Genomic DNA, 22,618 nt, shown 5'->3' on the forward strand with positions numbered 1-22,618 from the left:
GTGGTTACTTTATAGCACGGTGGTTACTTATTATAGCACGGTGCTATAATGTACAACTAATATAATTTTATAGCACGATGATTACTTTATAGTACGGTGCTATAATATACAGCTAATTTAACTTTATGGCACGATGATTACTTTATAGCACGTTCATTATGAAATTCACGATGAAGTGAGTAAGAATGATAAAGTACACAATAGTTTTATAAAAACTAATTGTTATTGTTACTAATATTATCAGTATTATTATTATTATCATTATATTTATCATCATAATTGTTTCTTTTAATATTCCTAATTATACAATTCTATTATCATTGTTTTTTTTTTAAGTTTCTGTATTTTTACCCATTGCAAGGGGAAAGATAACTTCAGGTTTCAGAAGTTTTAACTTTAAACTCCTCACTGAACTATACACTGGTCTCAGATAACATGAGACTTCAGGGAATTTTTCAGTATTTTTTAGTGGTTTCATGTAACACTGAACTGTTTTCTTTCTGTGCCAATTCTTTAGATAACCGTCACATTTCAAAAGACCTTCAGATCTTCTTTTTACCTGTCCAGTCGTCCTTAAAGTCTCATCCTGTATGGGTTACCTGGCATGCATTCTTCAGAGGATTAAAGGAACTGGAGACGCCATTCAAAGCCAACCTCCATTTTTAAAAAAAGTTGCATGTCCGATCCACTATGGTATCCTAAAAAACTGTGTAGGATCATAAATGAATGAAATATCCATTATAATCTTTAAAAGATTCTTTTTTCAATTCTTTGAAAACGTCACTGGCGGGTTTCTTACTTCATGAACGACGGCAGGAATTCTTGAATTGTCCCTATCTAAATGAAGGGTCTTTTGAAAATTCAGCATCAGTCCATTTAAACTTTTATTTTTAAGGGACAAGGACCGGCATAGTTCACGGAGTTTAGATAAGGAAAGGGACAAGGGCAGAGAGAGACGGAGGTAAGTTTTTTTTGTTGAACCTAAACTTTAAAAGGGACTGAATACGTAATTTTAGATGACCTTGCATTTGTAGTGTGGCATGTCGATTTACAATAGTACCATTTGAATTACGGAGTTTTTTATTTTCAGAATTTTTGTTATTTGCAATTTTTAATAACTTAGTATGCATAATGTAAGACATAAGATGACTCCCGGAAATAAATGATAATACTGTTAAAATGCGTAATGTAAGATGTTATTAATTTTAAAAGTATTATTATTTATTTTCAGGAAGTCAAAGACAATAGATATTTTCATTGGAATTGTTTAAGAAACCCTTAGGAAATAGAATTTTCAGGATTTAACGGAGTTCACCATGTATTGTATATACTAGTTCACACTCCAGTTTCCCAGAGTCGAAATAGAATTTTCAGGATTTAACGGAGTTCACCATGTATTGTATATACTTGTTCACACTCCAGTTTCCCAGAGTCGAACTTCTAATGAGTATTGTTGAATAAAACTCCTGAGTTTCCTTTTTGGGGTCTATTCATTTGCCAATGCACAGATAATAATTCAGGAAATCAAAAGTCAAAAAGAGAATATAAAGAAACCACATAACATAATATTTCTTAACGACAACATTGATATTTACTAAACTGTCTGACCCCATTCGTGAAACCGGGTTTCCGATATTTGGTTTCATTACTATACTCTGTTTCGGGCTCTATAGTTTCCGTACTAATTCATACCAGAAAATGCGGATTTTTCCGTAATTTAAGATAAGTCAAAGGGTAAAAAAGTACAAATTTAAATAGAACTTTTCACTTTCATCGAATGACGGGTTGCCTTTTAATAATAATAATAATAATAATAATAAGACTGGATATTTTTGAATTTGTTTAGGAGTTCCAAGGACGATGGAAAGGACAGGCGGGGAGACAAGGACAAGGACAGGAATCGAGATAAGGACAAGCATGATCGTCATCGACACCACTCAAGGAATTGATCAAACTGTTTAAGGGAAAAAAGCTTTAGACTTTAGGAGTTGAATCCTAGTAAGGAAGGAACAATTTAAATCGTTCCTTGGATTAAAAAGATTCCAGTCCAGGAATATGTACTTTCAGATTTTAGATTTCAGATCTAAAATTTCAACAACAAAAACCCTGTCAACTCCGCCTATTTATCGTTTTGCAATACAACTTGTATTTTGATCACCAAATTGTTGTAACTGATATTGATATCTGCTTGCTTGATGATAATTTGATTTTGATAAAGAGAGAAGAAGAAAACTGAAACAGTAAAAGATAAAGTCAAAGATGAAGATTATGATAAAAATAAGAAACTACAGGTCAGACTAAATAATAAATATAATTTAAAAGATGTTATAAGGTGTAAGGCTTGCTTACTGTACATATTAGATAATTATAACATTAGAAAGCCATACAATTAGATATTTATAACACAATGTTCTAGGAGAAGATTGAGAAAACTTAGTATTGAGATATTTATAACATAATGTTCTAGGAGAAGATTGAGAAAGCTATATAATTAGATATTTCTTAAATAATTTTCTATTAGAAGATTAAGAAAGCTTTATAATTAGATATATTCGAGGAGAAGATTGATTAAGCTATTAAAATAGATATTTATTTATAACATGATGTGCTTGGAGAAGATTGAGAAAGCTATATTATTAGATATTTATTATAACGTTACGTTCTAGGAGAAGATTGAGAAAGGTATATAATTATGTATTTATTATAACATTACGTTCTAGGAGAAGATTGGAAACTATATTATTAGATATTTATTATAACGTCACGTTCTAGGAGAAGATTGAGAAAGCTATATAATTACATATTCATTATAACGGTACGTTCTATGAGAAGATTGAGAAAGCTACATAATTACATATTTATTATAACGTTACGTTATAGAAGAAGATTGAGAAAGCTATATAATTACATATTTATTATAACGTTACGTTCTAGGAGAAGATTGAGAAAGCTATATAATTAGATATTTATTATAACGTTACGTTCTAGGAGAAGATTGAGAAAGCTATATAATTACATATTTATTATAACGTTACGTTCTAGGAGAAGATTGAGAAAGCTACCGCTGCTATTGAAGCTGCTAAACTATCTGGCGAACAGTTTAATAAGGAATTGTTTAATGATTACCAAAAACTACACGTAGAGATGGTAAAAAAGAGAAAGTGTTACAATAGACATTTTAGATATATTTGTAATTTTAACTGACTCTCCATTAAGAGATGGGCAACCCATTTCCTGATTCACAACAGTACCTTGTAACCATTATATGACTAATAATTGTCGTTTTACAATCTTGAAAAGTGTTTAATTCTGACAATTCCTCCATCTTTTCTTTAACAGAAATGCGCAAGTCACTTGTAGAGAATTCAAAATTAGAAATAATCAGTTCCCATAAGAAAACATTGATATAAAAAGCTTTTAAAGGTAGAATTATGAATCATAAATGTCCTTAACTTGATAACCGTGCTATAATTGTCTTGTTTTTTTAAATAGCTTGTTCTGACGTAAATATTAACAATTGCTTAAGACATTTGAGGAAGCTCTACGCAACCGGTCCCCGACCCCCTCCCCTACTCGAGGAAATTCTCCTGATCTTGATCATGATCCTGTTCCTGATCTTGATCATGATACTGAGCTTGATCTTCCTCCCTCACAACCTTCCTTCTCCTCACCAGCAGAGCAGGAGGTATTAAATACTAAACCAGTTAATCGCCATGTTTTTTTTCTTGTTTTTCTTTCTTAATTGTTCAAAGATAACCTGGTTATTCTGCCTCAATAATCTTGTAAATCTTCAGTGTAAACTTTTTTTTTCAAACACAATCTTTATTCGAATTATCAGTATCAACTTAGTTTATTTTCTGGCATTCACCTTTTTTCATTTTCCTGCATCAAACAATACTTTGTTCATTGTCAAAACTTCAGAATTTTGACCTTGTTTCTTATATCTTATGCTTTTTCAGTTTGGGATTTTTCCTGAACTTTTTTAGGACAACCAGTTTGACGTGGAAAAGCTTCCGGGTGTGTGGTAATGCCCGTTTAGTGTGGTACTTCTCAATAATTTGGACCCGTTTCCATATACTTAAATTAGGATAAACAGTTAACACCTGCTGAACAATGAAGTTATAAAAGCTTCCGGGTGTGGTAATGCCCGTTTAGTGTGGTACTTCTCAATAATTTGGACACGTTTCCATATACTTAGATTAGGATAAACAGTTAACACCTGCTGAACAATAAACATGAAGTTATAAAAGTTTAAACATGTAGCAATATTAGAAAAATGTTTTTAAAAAATTGATATTCAGTCCTAATGCTGTGTTCCTTCCAAAGAATGATAACCGTAGATAGCTTTACTTCTACCCCCTGCTAATGTAAAAATTACGTAATAATAAGTCGTAACATTTAAAAGAATCTATTCAATGTTATAAAATTTGATGCTTAAGACCGAATACAATAGCCTGGACATTTTCTTAGGTTCGGACGCTTTTTCGCGTCACACCGGTTCTAATAAATGTTATCCTATTGAATTGTTTAGGTGAGCAGTACTATCCGTACCCCTGAGTTGATTGACCATAGTTCCATGGATCCCGCGGTCTGGACCGGGAACGTCACCATGGCTGAAGTCGCCAAGTTCAACGTCACTGCACATAAGGTGATCAATGATCATTATTCTGCTATAATGCTCTAAATTGGGTCGAGGTTCCTCTACTCTTGCTTTTGATTATCATCACCCCTTTGCCAGTATTTACCGTAATAAATCTATTTTACGATTAGTTTTGACGGTGCAATTGCATTGCTTAGCCCTGACCTCTTCATAATGATGGTTGATTGTTTGTTTGTTCGCCAACGAGGCTTTAGAAGTTGCTCCACAAATGCATTAAATACGCTCGTTATCTCTTTAATTGCTCTAGTTTGCTCAGGAGCTGAAAACTTTAGAATGGTGGATATCGAAATCAATGCTTGATCTCCAAGAAAGAAGTTTAAAATTCATCTTATCAGCGTGTCATGTCAAATACGCACTTTAACTTTTGAAACCCCGGTTTTTATTTTTCGCATTTCTGGTGTTGATGGTGTCATATCAATTAAACTAAAGATCGATTGAACGAACGTAAGTTTTGGATTAAAGTTTATAAAAACTAACGTTCAATATTACTATAGTTCTCAAATGTGATAAAATGTGTGTTTTAATAGGTTCATATCAACATGATTAAATTTATATTTGTTCAAATGCTCTTAAAGTCGGCTTGTGAACAGCTGATTTAAATAGTTCAATCGGTACAGTTCAATCGATATAGCATAGTATCTGAATCGTTATCAAACGTAACTTCTTATACAGTAAGAGAGGACTAGGAAGAAAATCAAAAAAGTATGTACATTGAATACTAAGATTAACCTAAAGTTTTCAGCTCAGGGCATACTCGAAATTACCCTAGAAATACCTTACATTTCTTCAGATTTTCTTTAGGCTGCTCTAGAAACACCAAGTTGTCCTAGAAATAATATAGTTATCTTTTAAACTTGCTTTAGTTTGCTCTAAATTGCCATTGAAATTCATTAGGTTGCTCTGGAAATGCTCAAATATGCTCTCGAAATACTCTAGATTGCTCTTAATCCACTAAAACTTAAGTGACTAGGTTGAATGTGCAATGTGCATAATAATAATAATAATAATAATGAATGTGAATATCTCCATGTATTGTAGATGAGTGGGGAGTGGGATCACCTATCCTCTGATCTCGGAGGATTCATGAATGTTATTGGACGGATTCCACCAGACCTAGTGTCTACATACGTTCAACAGATCAAGCTCAATCCGGTAATTATAAAAGGGACTACCGGCGGAATTTCCTTCATTCAAAGAGTTCACAAAACTCTGTCTTGAGTAAAAAGTTTAGATTCTCTATTAAAGTTACTTGCGGATTCACGCAGCATAGACAAGGTAGGAAACGAAGATATCTTTTTGAATTTAACTCCTAATATGTAAGTGGTACCGTTATAAATCGGACATGTATGTAAGTTGTAACTCTTAAACAGATTATGTCGCCAGCTTCTCTGTAACCATAATGTAAACACTTCAATTTATGCGTTAGGAAAATTATCATAAAATTTTGTAATAAAATGGTTCTATAATCTTTATTGACACATTTTGGAAGGAAATTACAGCTCTTCGCTCTTATATATATATAACATTTTGAGGGAACCTATGGGTACCGTGGGAGTTACATAGGCAAAAAATCGAATCTTTTTTTCAAAAATTAATTTTTTTTCAAAAGTAAAAAAATAGATTCTTTAAAGATTCTACAGGCAAGCCGGCCACTTCAGCTAGTAATAAAACTGTTTTTATTTTTAGCTAAAAGAGATTGTTGTTCTACGGTTGGATGCCAGGCAAGGAGATGAGATGAGCTACGAGACCTTCTACCAGTACCTCGCCACCAGGAAGAGGTTTGCCGTAGTAGGGAATGCGAACAAGAAGATGGTCAAGGTATGGTTTGGATCTTAACAATGACAAACTCTGTAAACATTCTCTAAAAAGCGAATATTTACAAATTATCTTTAGTACATATCTTAATCTTTTAAAATGTTTTTCCTTTATTCTCTTGTGATTTTTTTTACATTTTTTAAAATTTATTTTTAAGGTTATTAGATCGTTAGAACTAAAGAGGGTCCACCTAGACCAAAATATATTTTCAAAAAATGTGGAATTAACACCTATCTTATTTACTCTTTTGGAACATCATTGACGCCGAATTTTAAGTTTACAAAAAAAGTTCTTAAAATAACTAGATATGCAAAATGAGTCAATGTTTTCTTGTTTCTAGGACTGTTATATATTCCCCCTGGACTCTGTATCCCCTGTCCCCTTATTTCTGCTTCCCCTGTCTGGACCCGGACTGCCGGAACTACGGGGGGATACCCTGCTCTGCCTCATCATCAGAACTAAACGAAAACGACCAGGAGATCATCTAGTGCATGCGCATCCACCCACCAAGCTCATCAAGCCTAGTATCTACGAGCCTCCTATTGCCACGCCTACCTCTGATGTTCCGCCCTCCTATTCGGATTCCCCCTCCACCTCTATTAAACCTGCACACACGCCTATTCACCAAGACAAGGAACATTTATCTCACATGTTTTAGGATGAAGGGGAGGGGGGGGGGGGGTGTTTAATGGAAATGAGTACTTGACACAAATTTAATGTTTACATTTTGCATTCTGATAATCTACTATCAAATAATGTTTCAAATGTCAACCACCATCAGATTGCCAAAAAATTGGTTAAAAAAACTATCATTACCTTTGGTAATCGCAATGAAGTAATTTTAAAAAGGATTTAAAGCTGTCAAGAACAAAAAAAACTGACTTAAAAGGAGACCATTTTTATATGGTATGACGATTTTCTTTTTTGCTTGCCATTTATAACTACCATTTAAAACTTAATTGTACACTTTAAACCTTATAACGGTGTAATTGGCATTGATTTGTATACATATAATACGTTTTTACGTACATTGAATTTAAACACAAGCCTAATATATGTATACAAATCATTGCCAATTACACCGTAATAAGGTTTAGACGTAAAAACGTGTTGAAATCGAGACAACTTTTAGAAAATACTGGGTAGCAATTTTCTGAAGGGGGTTGAAAAATATTTGCGAGATATGATAATTCTCATGCATTGCGTGGTATGAAATTTCTCCTGCATTGGTTTGACGAGATAACTGGTAGGTTCAGTATCCTCCAGTTGTTCCAGATTCTGCTGCGGACGAGCCCTATAGTCCTGAAGATGAGGACGAAGCTTACGATCCTGGAGATAGTCCAGGATATGCTCCAGGTAGGAACACAGGACTAGATCCTGGAGATAGTCTAGGATATGCTCCAGGTAGGAACACAGGACTAGATCCTCGAGATAGTCTAGGATATGCTCCAGGTAGGAACACAGGGCTAGATCCTGGAGATAGTCCAGGATGTGCTCCAGGTAGGAACACAGGACTAGATCCTGGAGATAGACCAGGATATGTTCCAGGTAAGAACACAGGACTAAGCACTACTACAGGTTCGGAAGCGAGGGGGGCAACCACAGGTTTAGAAAAGAAGAGGGCAACAATAGGTTTGGAAGGGAGATTGGCAACAATAGGTTTGGAAAGGGAAGGGGCAACTATAGGTTTGTCAGGGGAGGGGCAATTTTAGGTTTGTAAGGGGGAGGGGATATTATTTTTGTTACATTTTATTAATTACCTATACTACTTCTTCCAACTCAATTAAACATGTTTTACCCATTTTTATTTTTAGGGTATTTTACTAACTCTACACCTTCTCAACCTCCACCACCACCAAGGATCAGTTCCCCAGGCAAGAGCCCCCACGCCCTCCAAAAAAAGTTTTAAAAAGATCATAATAAAAATTAGCTTTTGCATAAGGCTACAATGTATGTAATGTATATTGTGTGTATAAACAGTAAACACAAGCAAAGTCAATCAGAACCAATTCAGGAAAAGAGTCGCAACACATAATCTCATATTCATTTTTCATACATTTTTTCCTTGACTGTTTTTTTTTGGATCAAAGTAATGTTGAAACGGTTGAACCGATCAGGCCGTTATGTTAAAATTTTATTTTTAAAATTTTTGAAATCTTTATATAATTATTCTCTTCCACTCAGCTGAAGGAAATTTGTTTACAATAACTTAATTTAATTAATATTTCAAAAAATAATTGTCCAATCCTTGAAGATAAGAATATTTTTGAAAATCTGTCCAAGTTAGGGAATAAATGAAATATTGAATTTACAAATTTTATATTTGTGAGAAAAAAAATTCATACTTCCAAAACGATGTTCTACAAATAAGCATCTGTCTGCAGTAGCCCTTTTTTGCATAGAATGCTGCAAATTATTTTGAAATTCAATCAAAACAACTGTTTCTATTCTCACACTTTATTTTTCACCCACATTTCCTTAGTGATTTAAAAATTGTTTGAATTCATAGGGTTGTGATGGATAAATTGTAGCAAATGATTTCAATGATTTAAATGAAACCTTATTTTCTCCTAATCATGTGACAGGCAGAAGTGAACAAAAATTTGCCTTGTTTGTAAATATATCAGAAATCAATGATTATAAGGGTTGAAATGTAAAGATTTAAAACCATGTTCAAGTTAATACTTTGATATAATTTATGAATTATAAAAGTTAGTCATTTGGAGGCAGAAGAGGTTTAAGTTTTAACCTAAATAAAGTATGACATCATTCTCATGGATTTGAAGATTCCAACATTATAAAATCATTGCAAAACTTTATTTAGCCATTTTTTATGCCCAAACGTGGTCAGATTTTCAAAAAATATTCTCATCTTCAAGGAATGGACACATGGCAGAACCGTAAAATCGATTATTTCATTATCATTATTACCTTTGCTGTTTCTGTAATTTTATATGCAGATTTCTTCAAAATGTCGTCTTTACGAAAAAAAATCAAACGACCCTATAGCTGAAAGAATTTGAATAAACCGGCGAGGTTTTAAAATGAATTTTAATAACTTATTTTTAATGATATAAGTTGATTATTTTTCTCAATCTGTAGGTCACATGCAAGTTGCAACTAGTTTGTATAATAGTAATTGTACTTGTTTTGTTAGATGTTATTCTTAGTTGTAAGCTGCTGGCTGAAACAACTGGGGAAACATTACACATGGCTTTACGCTCTTATTTAAAAATTGTACACCGTTAAAATGTCTCATTGGTCTTAAATGAATACTTAAGTATATTCCTCTACAGTACTACACTTTCAGCTCAACTACCATGTATAGCCAGTCTCTCCCTTTAATATCTATGTTTATATCGAGTAAAGGTTTTGGTGAAAAGTTGTCTATAAAGAAATGTTTTTCCTGCTCTAGGTTTACAGACCGTGCAGAGTAGTGACACGGGAGGGTTCACAGAGCAATTAAAAAAATTACAGGTAAATTTTAATTTTAATGTGTTTGGGTGATTATAGGGGAGGTTTTTGATTTGCTGATACTCGGTATTCGGGTTCAGAGGCGTACGAGGGGCACCCATTAAAAAAAAATACTTCAAAATCTCACTTTCGTCCTTAACTAAAAAAGTTTCATTATAAAGCTTTTATCAATACTTTTACTTTACTTTTTACTTCAGTGTAAATATATCTTTGATATTATTATTAATAATTATACAATATGTATCGTTTCTATGAAAATATAGATATTTTTAAGAAACGTTTCCATCTCTATTTTTCACCCATTGAAACTTACACCACAGTGTTAAGAGGAAGTGTCTGATGAGTCCACTTAAGAAAATTACGTTAATAATTTATTAACACTTCTTATAAGGAAGTGTGTATATGATTGGATAGTTTACATAGTTAAAAAGTTATCAATATTTTTTCAAAAAAGGGATTTTAAAGGGGGGGGGGCAATTTTTTTTTGATGTGCCGCCCCCCCCAAAAAGTCCCCCCCCCCCCCACCCTACACAAATGCTCTCGTACGCCCCTGGGGGGTTGAAGCTTTGTAAAAAAAAATTCTTTGAATAAGTGGGCGGGGAGGTTGAGGTTAGCATTTTCAAAAGTTTCTTGATGGGAGGTCAATGAAATCCCTTTTCATTAAATATCCTCATTTTTGGATAAAAAATCACTAGTTTTTAATAATCCTTATCCAGGAGGAAGTGGATAATAGGAAAGCAGAACTGGCAAGAAAATTGGCGGAGAGGTGAAACATCTTTAAAATCAACTTTCCAATTAAATTATATTGGTGACCCCCTTCTATCCTCTCTATAGAAGTTGAAAGCTTAGCTAGCCTAAAGAAAATAATGTTATTTCGCTTTTAGTAAAGTTAAGAGTTGTTATATTCTAGCGATTAAAGCCGAACTTGACTGAATTTTTTTTAAATATTATTACCATGATATTTTTTGTAAAATAAAAGAAAAGTTATTTTAGACGTAATTGCAATTGTGCCTCCATTTCCTCCATTTAACGAGTGTCATGTCTGTTTTACAACAATACTTTGATTTGATTTGATTTGATTTGATTTGATTTGATTTGATTTGATTTGATTTGATTTGATTTGATTTGATTTGATTTGATTTGATTTGATTTGATTTGATTTGATTTGATTTGATTTGGTTTGATTTGGTTTGGTTTGGTTTGGTTTGGTTTGGTTTGGTTTGGTTTGGTTTGGTTTGATACATTTTAAAACCACATTTTAAATAGAATTTATTAAAACGGCGTGTTCAATAAAAATCAAACAAGCGAGTAAAAAAAAACTGATTTTATCGACGTCTATGATCAGACATAGTTATATTTGTGAATCGGACTCTAAAAATAGAGGGTTATTTAAAATGTCGTCAACAATAATTGATTATGATCCTTTAAGTGAAATGAGGTCTGGTGTATTCAATAGTCCACCTCCTAACTTCCATTCCAGTGCACCAGCATTTATGACTGATGTGGCCCAACCGAAAGGTCAGTAGAGGTCAATTGCGCGCGCGAAACGTAATTTGCGTGCGCTCAGAAATCATTCTAAGATCACTGATTTCTTGAATAAATACACCTTGTGATTTTTATATTAATATTGTAAAATAAATGTTAGTTTTGTTGTCTAGTATATGTATAATGTGATTTTTCAGATTATCAAAATGTTGCACTTTTCAGATTGTTCGGAGAAGAGAGTGTTTTAACCGCGCATTCTATATTCACACACAGTCTTTTAATAATATTCTACCAAAGCAGTAAAAGCACTGTTCACAATCACATACTTAATGATTTTGTTTTGCTAAAAAGATAGACATGGCATAAATCATGATGTTAAAAAGACCAAAAAAGTTTTTTCCTATTTTGATTTTAAAATATTTTGAATCTATGAATTATTTTGACAAATATTAGGTTTTCTACAGGACAGTTCGAAACTTAAAGGGACTGTCAAAAAAAAATGATCGCGACCGATGAAAGTTATATAAATGTTCTTGTCTCGAGAAATTGATATTATACTTTGTCAAATTCTTATATATACAATTTTGAATAGAAATAGTAGGTGTAAACCTAGATCATATTCAGCAAATACACAATCAATCTGAAAACGAAGATATTCTGGAGAAACAGGATTGTAACTTCGGTTTTCTCAAATTATTATTTTATAACTTTTATTTTTAATAGATATAATTGATAATATTATTTTTAAGTCCATATTACGTCACAAGAACTCACATCAATGGTAGTGCAGTATAGTAGTCACGTGTCTCTGTCCGTTGTGGTGGGAGTTCTTACTGTTTTTAGAATGCGACTGATATATTTGCTTTTCTTCATGTTGTGCGAAAAATAAAAATTAGAGGAGCTACGAAGGCACAAAGTCGTACCAGTAATTTGAGCCGCGTCTTTAATCCGCCAAAAACCGGTTTCAATTGAGCGCCGGATTAAATCTTGAAACCATGAATACGATTCTTAGTGGAACCAATCATATTTGAGCCGCGGCTTAAATTTAACCCGAGGCTCAAATTCCTTAATTTCGGCCTCTGAATGTTTTTAAAATATATACTGCAGAAAGCTATATAAATATACTTGGAAAAAGGTGTTGTTGATCTGCAAATGATATGAATGTATTTAAAAAGGTCTAAGCTCTGAATATATTAATTATAATTCTAAACATACTTTTATAAAGATCTCTGAATATATTTATTATAATTCTAAACATACTTTTATAAAGATCTGAATAATATACTTCGAAAAGATCCGCATTCACTTTAATTTTTCTACAAAAAAAATTAAATTTTTTATTTTTGCTTGGAGTTTATTTAATGATTGGTTTTGCTTCAAAATATTGGTGCTTCAGAAAAATAGAATTTGAAGATACTAAGATAACTAAACAGCTTAAAATAAAATTTTCTTTTCAGACGTAGAATCATTTTCAAGGTACTGATTATTCGTCTCAAACTCTAATTTGCTCAACCCTGAACCTTATATATTTCAAACCACGATTCCGCGAGATAAAATAGTCAAGTTTGAAATATCAAAGTTTTATACCATCAGATTACAAAGATATTAGATTATAGTTGCGATGCGCGTAATTTTATCATTAAGATGTTAAAGCTCCTTTTTTAGCATTAAAGGGACAAAGCCCTAATTTGAAGTGACCCTCCAATTCACAACGGCAACCTTTAAAACTTTTATCTTCGCAAAAAGGAAGAAAGCGTTGTTTTCTACTTTCTCGCTTGCTGCAGAAATCCGCAGGTCACATTTACATAAGAGCTGCAACTAAAAAACAAAATATTCAATTTTAAAAGATACAGGAGGATTAAATTTTATCATCCAACGGTTACTGTTGTGAATGGAACGTACACAAGGAGTATGGAATAAAAGGGAGATACAACTGACGCGGCCCGCCCTAACATTTGATAATACATACTTTGGTACTCCATTTGTATGAGAACTATTCAGAATAGTTTATTGTATACGCGGTAATTGTACATCAGACAAATATTTCTTATACAAATGGAGAACCGTCTGAAAAGCATGTATAATCATTTGGACACGTAGGTTGGGCCGCGTCAGTTGTATCTAGTTCATACTTCTTGAACCTTCATACAAGAAGGGTCGGTTCAAATTACGTCCACACAGTCCCTTTGAACATAATATCGTTCAGATTATTTTTTATTTTAAGGGATTGACTTGAAACCTTTGACTGCTGGATTTCCAGGGTCCACACCCAACCTTGGTATTACAGGGGTCCCCCTTCTACCCCTAACAGGGTACCTGAAGGAACCTAGGCCCCTTCCGCCCCCAGGTAGGGACATTTTAAGGACAGATTAGCCCCTTTATTCATTGGTGTATATTTGTGAAAGTTTTGTGTTAAATAATGTTTGTATTCCTTGTTCCTTTATATTCCGTTTCTTTATATTCGTTCTTCCTTTTTATTCCTTGTTCCTTTATATTCCTTGTTCCTTTATATTCATTGTTCCTTTATATTCCTTTTCCTTTATATTCGTTATTCGTTATTCCTTTATATTTCTTGTTCCTTTATATTCAATGTTCCTTTACATTCCTAGTTTCTTCATATCCCTTGTTCCTTTATATTCCTTGGTCCTTTATTTTCCTTGTTCCTTTAAATTCCTTTTCCTTTATATTCCTTGTTCCTTTATATTCATTGTTCCTTTATATTCCTTTTCCTTTATATTCGTTATTCCTTTATATTCCTTGTTCCTTTATATTCCATGTTGCTTTACATTCCTAGTTTCTTCATATCCCTTGTTCCTTTATATTCTTTGTTTCTTTTTATTCCTTATTCCTTAATATTCCTTATTCCTTTATATTCCATGTTCCTTTATATTCCTATCTCCTATATATTCCTTGTTCCTTAAGTATTCCTTGTTCCTTTATATTTCTTGTATCTTTATATTCCTTGTTCCTTTTTATTCCTTATTCCTTAATATTCCTTATTCCTTAATATTCCTTATTCCTTAATATTCCTTATTCCTTTATATTCCATGTTCCTTTATATTCCCATCTCCTTTATATTCATTGTTCCTTAATATTCCTTGTTCCTTTATATTCCATATTTCCTTTATATTCCATGTTCCTTTATATTCCATATCTCTTGTATATGCCATGTTCCTTTATATTCCTATCTCCTTTATATTCCTTGTTTCTTTATATTCCTTATTTCTTTACTACTTAGCTAATTTTTTCGTTAAAAGTGGATTCACTCATTTTAGAATCTCAAAACCAAGCTAAGAATATTCCCATGGTCTCCCGAGTTCCCCCAATCAAAATTTGAGGCAAATCTGTCAAGAGGTTTCTGAGTTATGATCCGACATACAAACAGAGATTACTATTTTATATTTATTGATGTTTGTTTACACATTTTGTGTTGAAGGTCCTGGAATGCCCGGGAACCGGTTTGGTGAAGGAGTACGGAATCTTGAACTGGCAAGGGAGGAGGAGCAGAGAAGAGTAGAACCTAATCTACTTAGGGGCCACAATCCCTTAGATAGGGGCCTGATCAGGTATACAGGGAAACCTTATTATACATACAGTTATAAAGTTGTGGAATAACAAATTATGGTTTTAATTAGTCCATTAAATATGGAAAACGGTTATTGTGTAGTGTTCACAGACCCATTTCTCTTGATATGTTGATATTCAAGGTAACTGGTAAATTTTTTATTTATATCTTGAACAAATGCACATGAAACTGAATGTCGTCTTCCTATTCCACAGTGGGTCGCACTTAGATACATTTTACATGGAGTTACAAAGACTGAACACATTGGATTTATGCCAAGAGCTCAGTGACCCTAAAGGAACCTATTAAGGGACTGTCGCCGTATTTTTAAGGGACCTTCTATTTTAAGAGGAGTAATCCTGAACCTGATCACTTGATTACTTGAAATTACTTTTACTTTTTAGTCGTGGAGGGCGAGGGTTACGAGGTGTGGGGGGTGTAGAGAGGGTCTGGAGCGGACAGGGAGAGAGAAGACCGGGGTTTGGCGGACGGGGAGAGAGAAGAGCTGAGTATGGAAGAAAGGAGAGAACTGGAAGAGATTGGGAAGAAGAAGAGGATCAAAGGCACAACAGGTTGAACTCATATAAATCCTTTAAAATCAATAATAATTAGATAANTTCCCGTTAAATTACTGAAATAATATTCAGACGTAACAAGTTGAGGGTTGTAATTGATTTCTGAATTTCAGAGGAAGGCGAACTCGATCTAGATCAAGGAGTAGATCAAGATCGAGAAGTAGATCAAGATCAAGATCTAAAAGGAAGCATCGAGAACGATCAAGGTAGTCTCGATACAAATAGGTGACAACTGTATGATCGTATTTTTCCGCAGAATTTGATCTTAAAAACAACTTATTTCATATTATTTTAACATTTGACATAAAAAAATTATCATTTACTGATTATTTAGGATTAAAGGGGCTGTCTATGTAATTTCAAATGATCCTTACTAAAGAGTTTTATGGTGGATTCACAAAAATACCTTTTATGAAACTATTGTTTGCGTTATCATTCTTACTCACTTCATCGTGAATTTCATAATGAACATGCTATAAAGTTATCATTGTGCTATAAAGTTAAATTAGCTGTACATTACAGCACTTGTGCTATAAAGTTTTGATTGGTTCCCGGATTCACTCCAAAAAAATTAGGATATTTCCAAAATATTTTTTTCAGTTGAAATGAAAATAAAATTGTAATCAACTTTATATTTTGACTTCTGCTTTGTTTAAAAGCTTATTTGATTTAGAAACAGCCATTGAAATAAGACAAGTACACAAACGTTTCATAAAATTACCTATAACACTATTATTTTGGCACGACATGCTATAAAGTTTTTGGACTTAAATTTTTCTATATCTCGAAGGTTCTCGCCTTTTTAGATTATATTATATTATATATAAAATCCCGAAAAGCTTGAACCTTCTCGATAAAGAGAAAATTTCTGTCCAGTAACTTTATAGCACTGCGAACCAAAATTACAGTGTTAGAAATAGTTATTGCACCTTAATCTCTGATCGAGCAAAAATAAGGAAGATGTCATCATTTATCTTATATAAAACGTGTTGAGATTTTTCAATTTTATTTCTTCTTTCTGTCACATACATCCACAGTTCACTTTTACATAAAAAAAACCTCAAATGATAATTTAAAATGTTCAGATAGAAAATCTAGAATATCTTCAGTACAATAAATCCAATATAAAATATATTAAAAAACTTAATAATATTAAAAATACAGTGGTCAGCGTTTTTATCAACAATTAAGACGACTTTCATTTTTCAAATTACACGTTTACAGAAGAAGCTGTCATTTTAAAGCTTCTTTTGTAAACATGTGATTTGAAAAAAGGCTTGTTAAAAATAAAAACTTAAATAAAAGTCGTCTTCATTGTTTGGATATCAATGCCGTTACCATGTTTATGTGTTTCCATGCTGGTTGAAACCTTGGTAGAAATCAAAATTTAAATCGAAATTCGTCTTTATTGTATTGATATATACGACGATGACTGTGTAAAACTACTGTTCTTTTTTAATTTCATACTCAAACCAATAACTAGCAATATAAAAACACAAATGAAATTATATTTTTGTGAAACGGTAAATTTTTCAAATTTGCATTAATACAACTTAACATCGAACTTGTTTTGTAAACGTCTCTTTAAATAGATCTCGGGATCGTGACTCCAGGTCTCGGTATGGCGGAAATGGCGGGAAACGATCTGAGCCTAATGAGATAGTGACTGAAAACTGGAGTGACGATGATGATATCAAAGTACTGGAAAATCCTGAGGTGACTTTCACTCGTAGATTTAATTTACATAGTTTGCGTTTAATCTTTTATGGAAAAATATGGAAATGTCAGAAGATAGCGGCAAAACACAACATGGCAGAACTTATACTTTAGGCTAAGTGTGCTAATTTTATTTGATATCAAATGTTATCAAAAAACAAAAAAAAATATTCTTCTAAAGAGAGCAAAACATTTTATTATAATATGCAAGCCTGAAGAATTATTTTAACACAGTTAGTTTAAGCCATAAACCTTAGATGGGTTAATTTACAGGACAATCATGATGCATGAGGTTTGATAGCCATAGATGTAATTACACCAAGAAGAAGTTCTGTGTCTAATTTTTTTTGAAATGTATTATCTGTAATATTATTATTATAAAGATTTATTCATACACAAAGATATAAATACATATATAAATGGTGTAGTTTAAATTTGTTTAAATAAATTTTTGAAAATACAGGTTTCCAATAGAAAAGAGAAAAATATGCAAAATTATGCACAAATAGACGACATATTGATCATTACTCATTACAAAACATATTTATCATTTCAATTATTACGTAATCATCGAATCCTTCAACGTATAAATTATTCGTTCTTGTATTCTATTTGTATAATAAATTGTAATTTATATTCGAGCATATCAGAAATTCAAAACTCTTTTCCACAATAGCCCTTCTAAAGGAAAAGTAACGATTGTAAACTTTTACTTTTTGGTAGCCAAAATTTATAAAAATTTTACAATAGGGTAATAAAGACGACATTCAGGAGCTTGAAACCATACCTCTTCAAATCCCGCAATCAAAGGTATAATTTTTATTAAAACAACAAAATTATGAAAATGACTGAGACATTTCTCTTGTCCAAAAACAATCGAAATAAGATCTATTTTTCTTGTATCATTCTTAAACGATTTTTTTCTCTTGAATTAGCGATTTTTGTAAACAATTATTTAGAAGAAGGACGATGTAAACTTGAAGAACGTCGACGGAGATTTTCGACTATACTTGAGGGAAGACGATCGAGAAAATACGCCAACCATGGACGAACCAAACCAAACCTCCAAATAGAAACGGCGGGAAATTTTAATTTTTTGTTGAGAACTAAGTAAAAATAAACGCAAGTGCAATTTTGTTGAATATGAGTACTTAATTGAGTTAATAACAATAATATTAGTTTTTATGAATCACTTTTCATTTACTTAGTGTCATTGTAAGTTTAAATTTACAATGTCTGAAAGTTTTTTCTTGAATTGAAATAGTTTGTAAATATTTTCTGTAATCTTTGTTAAATAGTTAATGTTTAATAAGTTTTGTAATAAATACAGATTTAAAAAAGTTTTCAATAATAAATAATCAACAGTGTGTGTACTTATTATAATGAATGTTTTTATTGCAACTATTTTCATATAAAAAGGTGCTGCATATAAAGGCATTTTTTGCTTGCTTAGAAGTTTTATTCCATTTAATGATTAATACTTTTTAACCCTATCCCCACAAATTAATGGGTTAGAAATACATGAAATAGGAAATTATTTCATTGCTTATGCATGATAAAACAAAAGAAGTCCTTTGCTTAAATTCTTAAGTGTTTTATATTGGATATATTTGTTGTCCTCCCCCTTTCACTGCCTAAAATGTCACTCCGTAGCATTTGAAAAAAAACATATTTGACTACATCTGAAAATGTTCATTAACCCTATTCAGGCTGACGTCTATGTTTACCCGAAAAAGTCTTGTTCCCTTATTGTGCTACAAATCTTTAACAATTGAGTATTTTGATGGTTTACTGAATGATTTTCAGAACACAGCAAGAATTTTTGTTGGTTTTCTAAGCCTTCAACTTTAGCTTCTGAAATTAAAAGTTTAGGTTATGAGCCAAAAACTCTGAACATTTTGTCGCACTTTTCAGTCATAACAAGACAAAATATGAATAAACTTATCTTATAAAAGTTTTAGAAATATACATTTTGCGCAACATTGCTTCTTTACATGACTACTCGTTTGCTGTCTTATTTGGAGTTGTAGGGCATTGAATGAAGTAAACCATAGTAATTTATTATAACTATAAACACATCAAATATATTATTATGGAAATGCACTTTACTCCATATATTATATATAGTAGTTTTAACAAATAGTGGTACAGTGTGACATTAAAACCTCTTTTAATGATAAATTACGAACATTGAAAAACCTTAAAGGTCTGCAGAAAAGTAATCTCTGATAGCTTGAGGCCAAAAGTCCAAGATTAAAATTTCTTTGCACTTCTTGGACGCAAATTCTAAGGTCTCATCTGTGCTGAGTATCCATGCTAAAGGAAGAACGTTTATGTGAAATCGTAGAATAAACATTTCGATTTGAAGTAGTATAAATCTCAAGTCTACATTTTCACTTGTAGAAGCATTAATGGTCATTAAGCTAGACACGATGAAAAGAGACCCCATTAAAAGGGTAATGTTTCTGGACAGTTTTTTCTCACTAGTGTTTATATTTTCTTGTTGATTTCCAACCCAACCGCCCTGAGCTACAGGAACAGGATTTCTGGCTGAAGGTACGATTACAGCAATTGGGATTTGTACAGGCACAACTTCTGCTCTTTGTTGCCAAGCTCTGTACCGTGGTACAAGGAACGAAATGGTTTCTCCAACAATCAAAATAATAATTTGAAGCCATGGTACGGATCGAAATGTAGGAATTTTAGCGTTAACTCCAATCTCGCCAGCTAAACGGATAGCAAAACTAATATTGCAGTAGTGGCCATTAAGTCCTGTATGAATACCAATATCCATCACTACGACTGTCAGTGTTAAACCTACACATACCATGGTCCACTTTTCATGTTGAAGATTCAAGAATTTGTGGGGGAACAAGATTAGAAATGTTTTTGTTAAAATGATCAAGGATAAAGTTGTTAGTCCACCAATCAAAATCCAGCGGGGTGAGAACAAGCTACACACTAAGGTTGGATGTTCTTCAAATAGCGCCTTTACGGAGTCCAGGAACACATTTAACAGTGTATAAAAAATATAGTGTTTAATCACGCCAATAAGGTAAACAAACACCAACATTTTCATTAGTCCAATAATAACAGTTTGATGCAAATGAGGTCTGGTTTTGAAAAACATGTACATTATGTACAGTGCAAACACTGAGACTACCAAGGCTACAGTATCTATGGTCAAAGTTAGAGGCCCAATTCCAAAATAGATACATGACACAAGAGTGTAAATTAGAACCCCTGCTTTGAGTTTTACATCATTCACCATCTTTAACTTATGTATTATTAAAAACTGGAACCCAGATAGTCTAAGGTTTATGTTGGATCAAGTAAATCAGAGGGTGGTCAATCAAATCGTTAAATTTTATCCAAAATCACTTTTCAGTTTTCATGTTAGCAAGACTTCTATCTGTTCTAAAATAAGCAGAATGATTGATTTGTTTTGATTTCGGAAATTAAATATCCCAGATTCCAAATCTTCCAATTTGTCTGGTCAGATCCCTGCATATTGTGTCCCAATAAACATGGGAATTACGGCATGATTTTTTCGTTAGGGTAAGTTGTACGTTAGGGTGTATGTAGGCAGTAGGCACCCTTAAGCTATAATCTTTCAGTCTCCTAAATAGCTTTGTTTGATAGATTGAATGATTAAAAAATAAAAAACGCTACATAGGCTATATTCGCTACAAGTTTATTGCCTGTTTCTGTTTGTGTAAAAGATTTTAAAATTCATATAGTCATATTGAAAATAAATCATAATGTTAGAACTAGATACACCGTGGGAAATATCGGTATTTTAAACTTTTGGTTAATTTTTACTTTTTTGTCTTATTTCAACAATATTTAGCTCTAATTGGATCTGTTTTTTTTGTCATAATTTAAACAATTTGGTTTTGGAAATTTTGCTAAAATAAGCAAATCAAATTAATACTATTCCACTTTTAAAAGCCCTGAAAATCCAACTTTTATTTGAACTACTACACATAAAAGCATGTTTGTAGTTACGGCCTGTAGTTACCATAAATAATTGTTAGAATATTTTGTAGCTAAAGTGGTAGTTGGTCAGCTGGTATAGCATCTTATATTATATATACTAGGCATGGGGTGAAGGGAGCAGGAGGGGGGGATAGCTGGGCGTCGTTCCTGGGGAACGATCGTTCTATCACGAGAACGAACGATTTAAAAAATAGGAATACGCCCAAAATGTGGGCGCAAAAGATACCCCCCTTCTAAACAATAAAACTTAAGAATGCCATATACTAGAAATTAATGATCGAGTATAATCATGTTTACTGGGACACCCTGTAATAAATGTGATTATCTGGGAGATTTGACATTTCAACGTCTCATGATGAAAACCTCTTCTGAATGAGAAGGGAAATGTAGAAGACATGAGAGAAATGAAAGGAGAGCAAAACTCTGCCAATTAAATTAACGCTCGGTCTCGATTCTAAAATGCTGCCATAGGAATCTATCTGACCGTTTTGAACGTTCTGTACATCCATCTGTATTTAACGTATAATTGATTATTTTGGTTGCTTGAGCCTCCAACAATTTATTTATTAAACGCAATTTTAAATGTTATGTGCTAAAAATGATCAAAAATTAATAATATCAAATTACATTTCAAAAGTAATTTAATCATTTGATGGAAAAATGATCTTTTGTAGGAATATACCTTGAAACCNCAACAGAAGGACAGTTATGGTGTAAATGTAATACCAGTGGGGAGGGTTAAAGGGTAGCAGTACTAATAGAATAAATTAGGCTCTGTTCAGTGGTTAAATGTAGGAAAAATAAATGACTAATTCGGTCATTTGGACGTCAAAAGTTTGGTCATTTGGACGTCAAAAGTTTGGTCATTTGGGAGTCAAAAGTTTGGTCATTTGGACGTCCAAAGTGACGTCATTTTGACTTCGAAAATAAGGTTGTGAGGACGTAAGAATTGCTGTGCGTTAAACGTCCTCAACACCTAAAATGATTCATGCTCAATAACGCTTTATTCAATTTCAGGAAAGTTTTTGTTAAAAATTGCCTTTTATACAAATTATACAAATACGCTTTAAAATTAATTCTCAAAAAACTAGTCTTAGAGAAAATGCACTACAGTGACTACAGCTATGGTTATTGGTTACACAGGTGGATCCGCATTTGAACTATAACTGCCGTTTGAACTATGGTACGTTTGAACTATTGCTCGTTTGAACTATTGTTCATTTGAACTACTGACATGACGTCATATCCTGTAGTTTAAATCAACGCATTTCTTGCTCATTTGAACTATTTTTCTACCCCAATTCAGTTTTAAAATTTTTTTTATAATCT

General features: G+C 32.6%; 1 protein-coding gene across 3 annotated transcripts in view; it reads left to right on the top strand.

Annotated features, from left to right (window-relative positions):
* The window catches only part of LOC111710134 (death-inducer obliterator 1), a 38,099-nt gene extending 19,667 nt beyond the window's left edge, over positions 1-18,432 (top strand). Inside the window, exons 27-47 of one of the 3 annotated variants that reach the window (XM_023484169.1) lie at positions 896-961; positions 1,847-1,942; positions 2,219-2,291; positions 3,043-3,108; positions 3,527-3,685; positions 4,532-4,648; positions 5,699-5,812; positions 6,347-6,478; positions 6,816-7,109; positions 7,726-7,831; positions 8,290-8,349; positions 9,891-9,952; positions 10,666-10,715; positions 11,379-11,467; positions 13,659-13,781; positions 14,871-15,000; positions 15,404-15,571; positions 15,688-15,780; positions 17,167-17,290; positions 18,041-18,100; positions 18,250-18,432. In XM_023484169.1, the coding sequence (XP_023339937.1) occupies positions 896-961; positions 1,847-1,942; positions 2,219-2,291; positions 3,043-3,108; positions 3,527-3,685; positions 4,532-4,648; positions 5,699-5,812; positions 6,347-6,478; positions 6,816-7,109; positions 7,726-7,831; positions 8,290-8,349; positions 9,891-9,952; positions 10,666-10,715; positions 11,379-11,467; positions 13,659-13,781; positions 14,871-15,000; positions 15,404-15,571; positions 15,688-15,780; positions 17,167-17,290; positions 18,041-18,100; positions 18,250-18,363 (2,296 nt within the window). In that variant the 3' untranslated portion in view covers positions 18,364-18,432. The remainder of the gene's footprint in view (positions 1-895; positions 962-1,846; positions 1,943-2,218; positions 2,292-3,042; positions 3,109-3,526; positions 3,686-4,531; positions 4,649-5,698; positions 5,813-6,346; positions 6,479-6,815; positions 7,110-7,725; positions 7,832-8,289; positions 8,350-9,890; positions 9,953-10,665; positions 10,716-11,378; positions 11,468-13,658; positions 13,782-14,870; positions 15,001-15,403; positions 15,572-15,687; positions 15,781-17,166; positions 17,291-18,040; positions 18,101-18,249) is intronic. The other 2 variants (XM_023484170.1, XM_023484171.1) reach the window with 2 other exon arrangements.
* The last annotated feature ends 4,186 nt before the right edge of the window (positions 18,433-22,618 follow it).

The sequence above is a fragment of the Eurytemora carolleeae genome, unplaced genomic scaffold (assembly GCF_000591075.1).
Source record: "Eurytemora carolleeae unplaced genomic scaffold, Eaff_2.0 scaffold731, whole genome shotgun sequence".
Classification (NCBI taxonomy): domain Eukaryota; kingdom Metazoa; phylum Arthropoda; class Copepoda; order Calanoida; family Temoridae; genus Eurytemora; species Eurytemora carolleeae.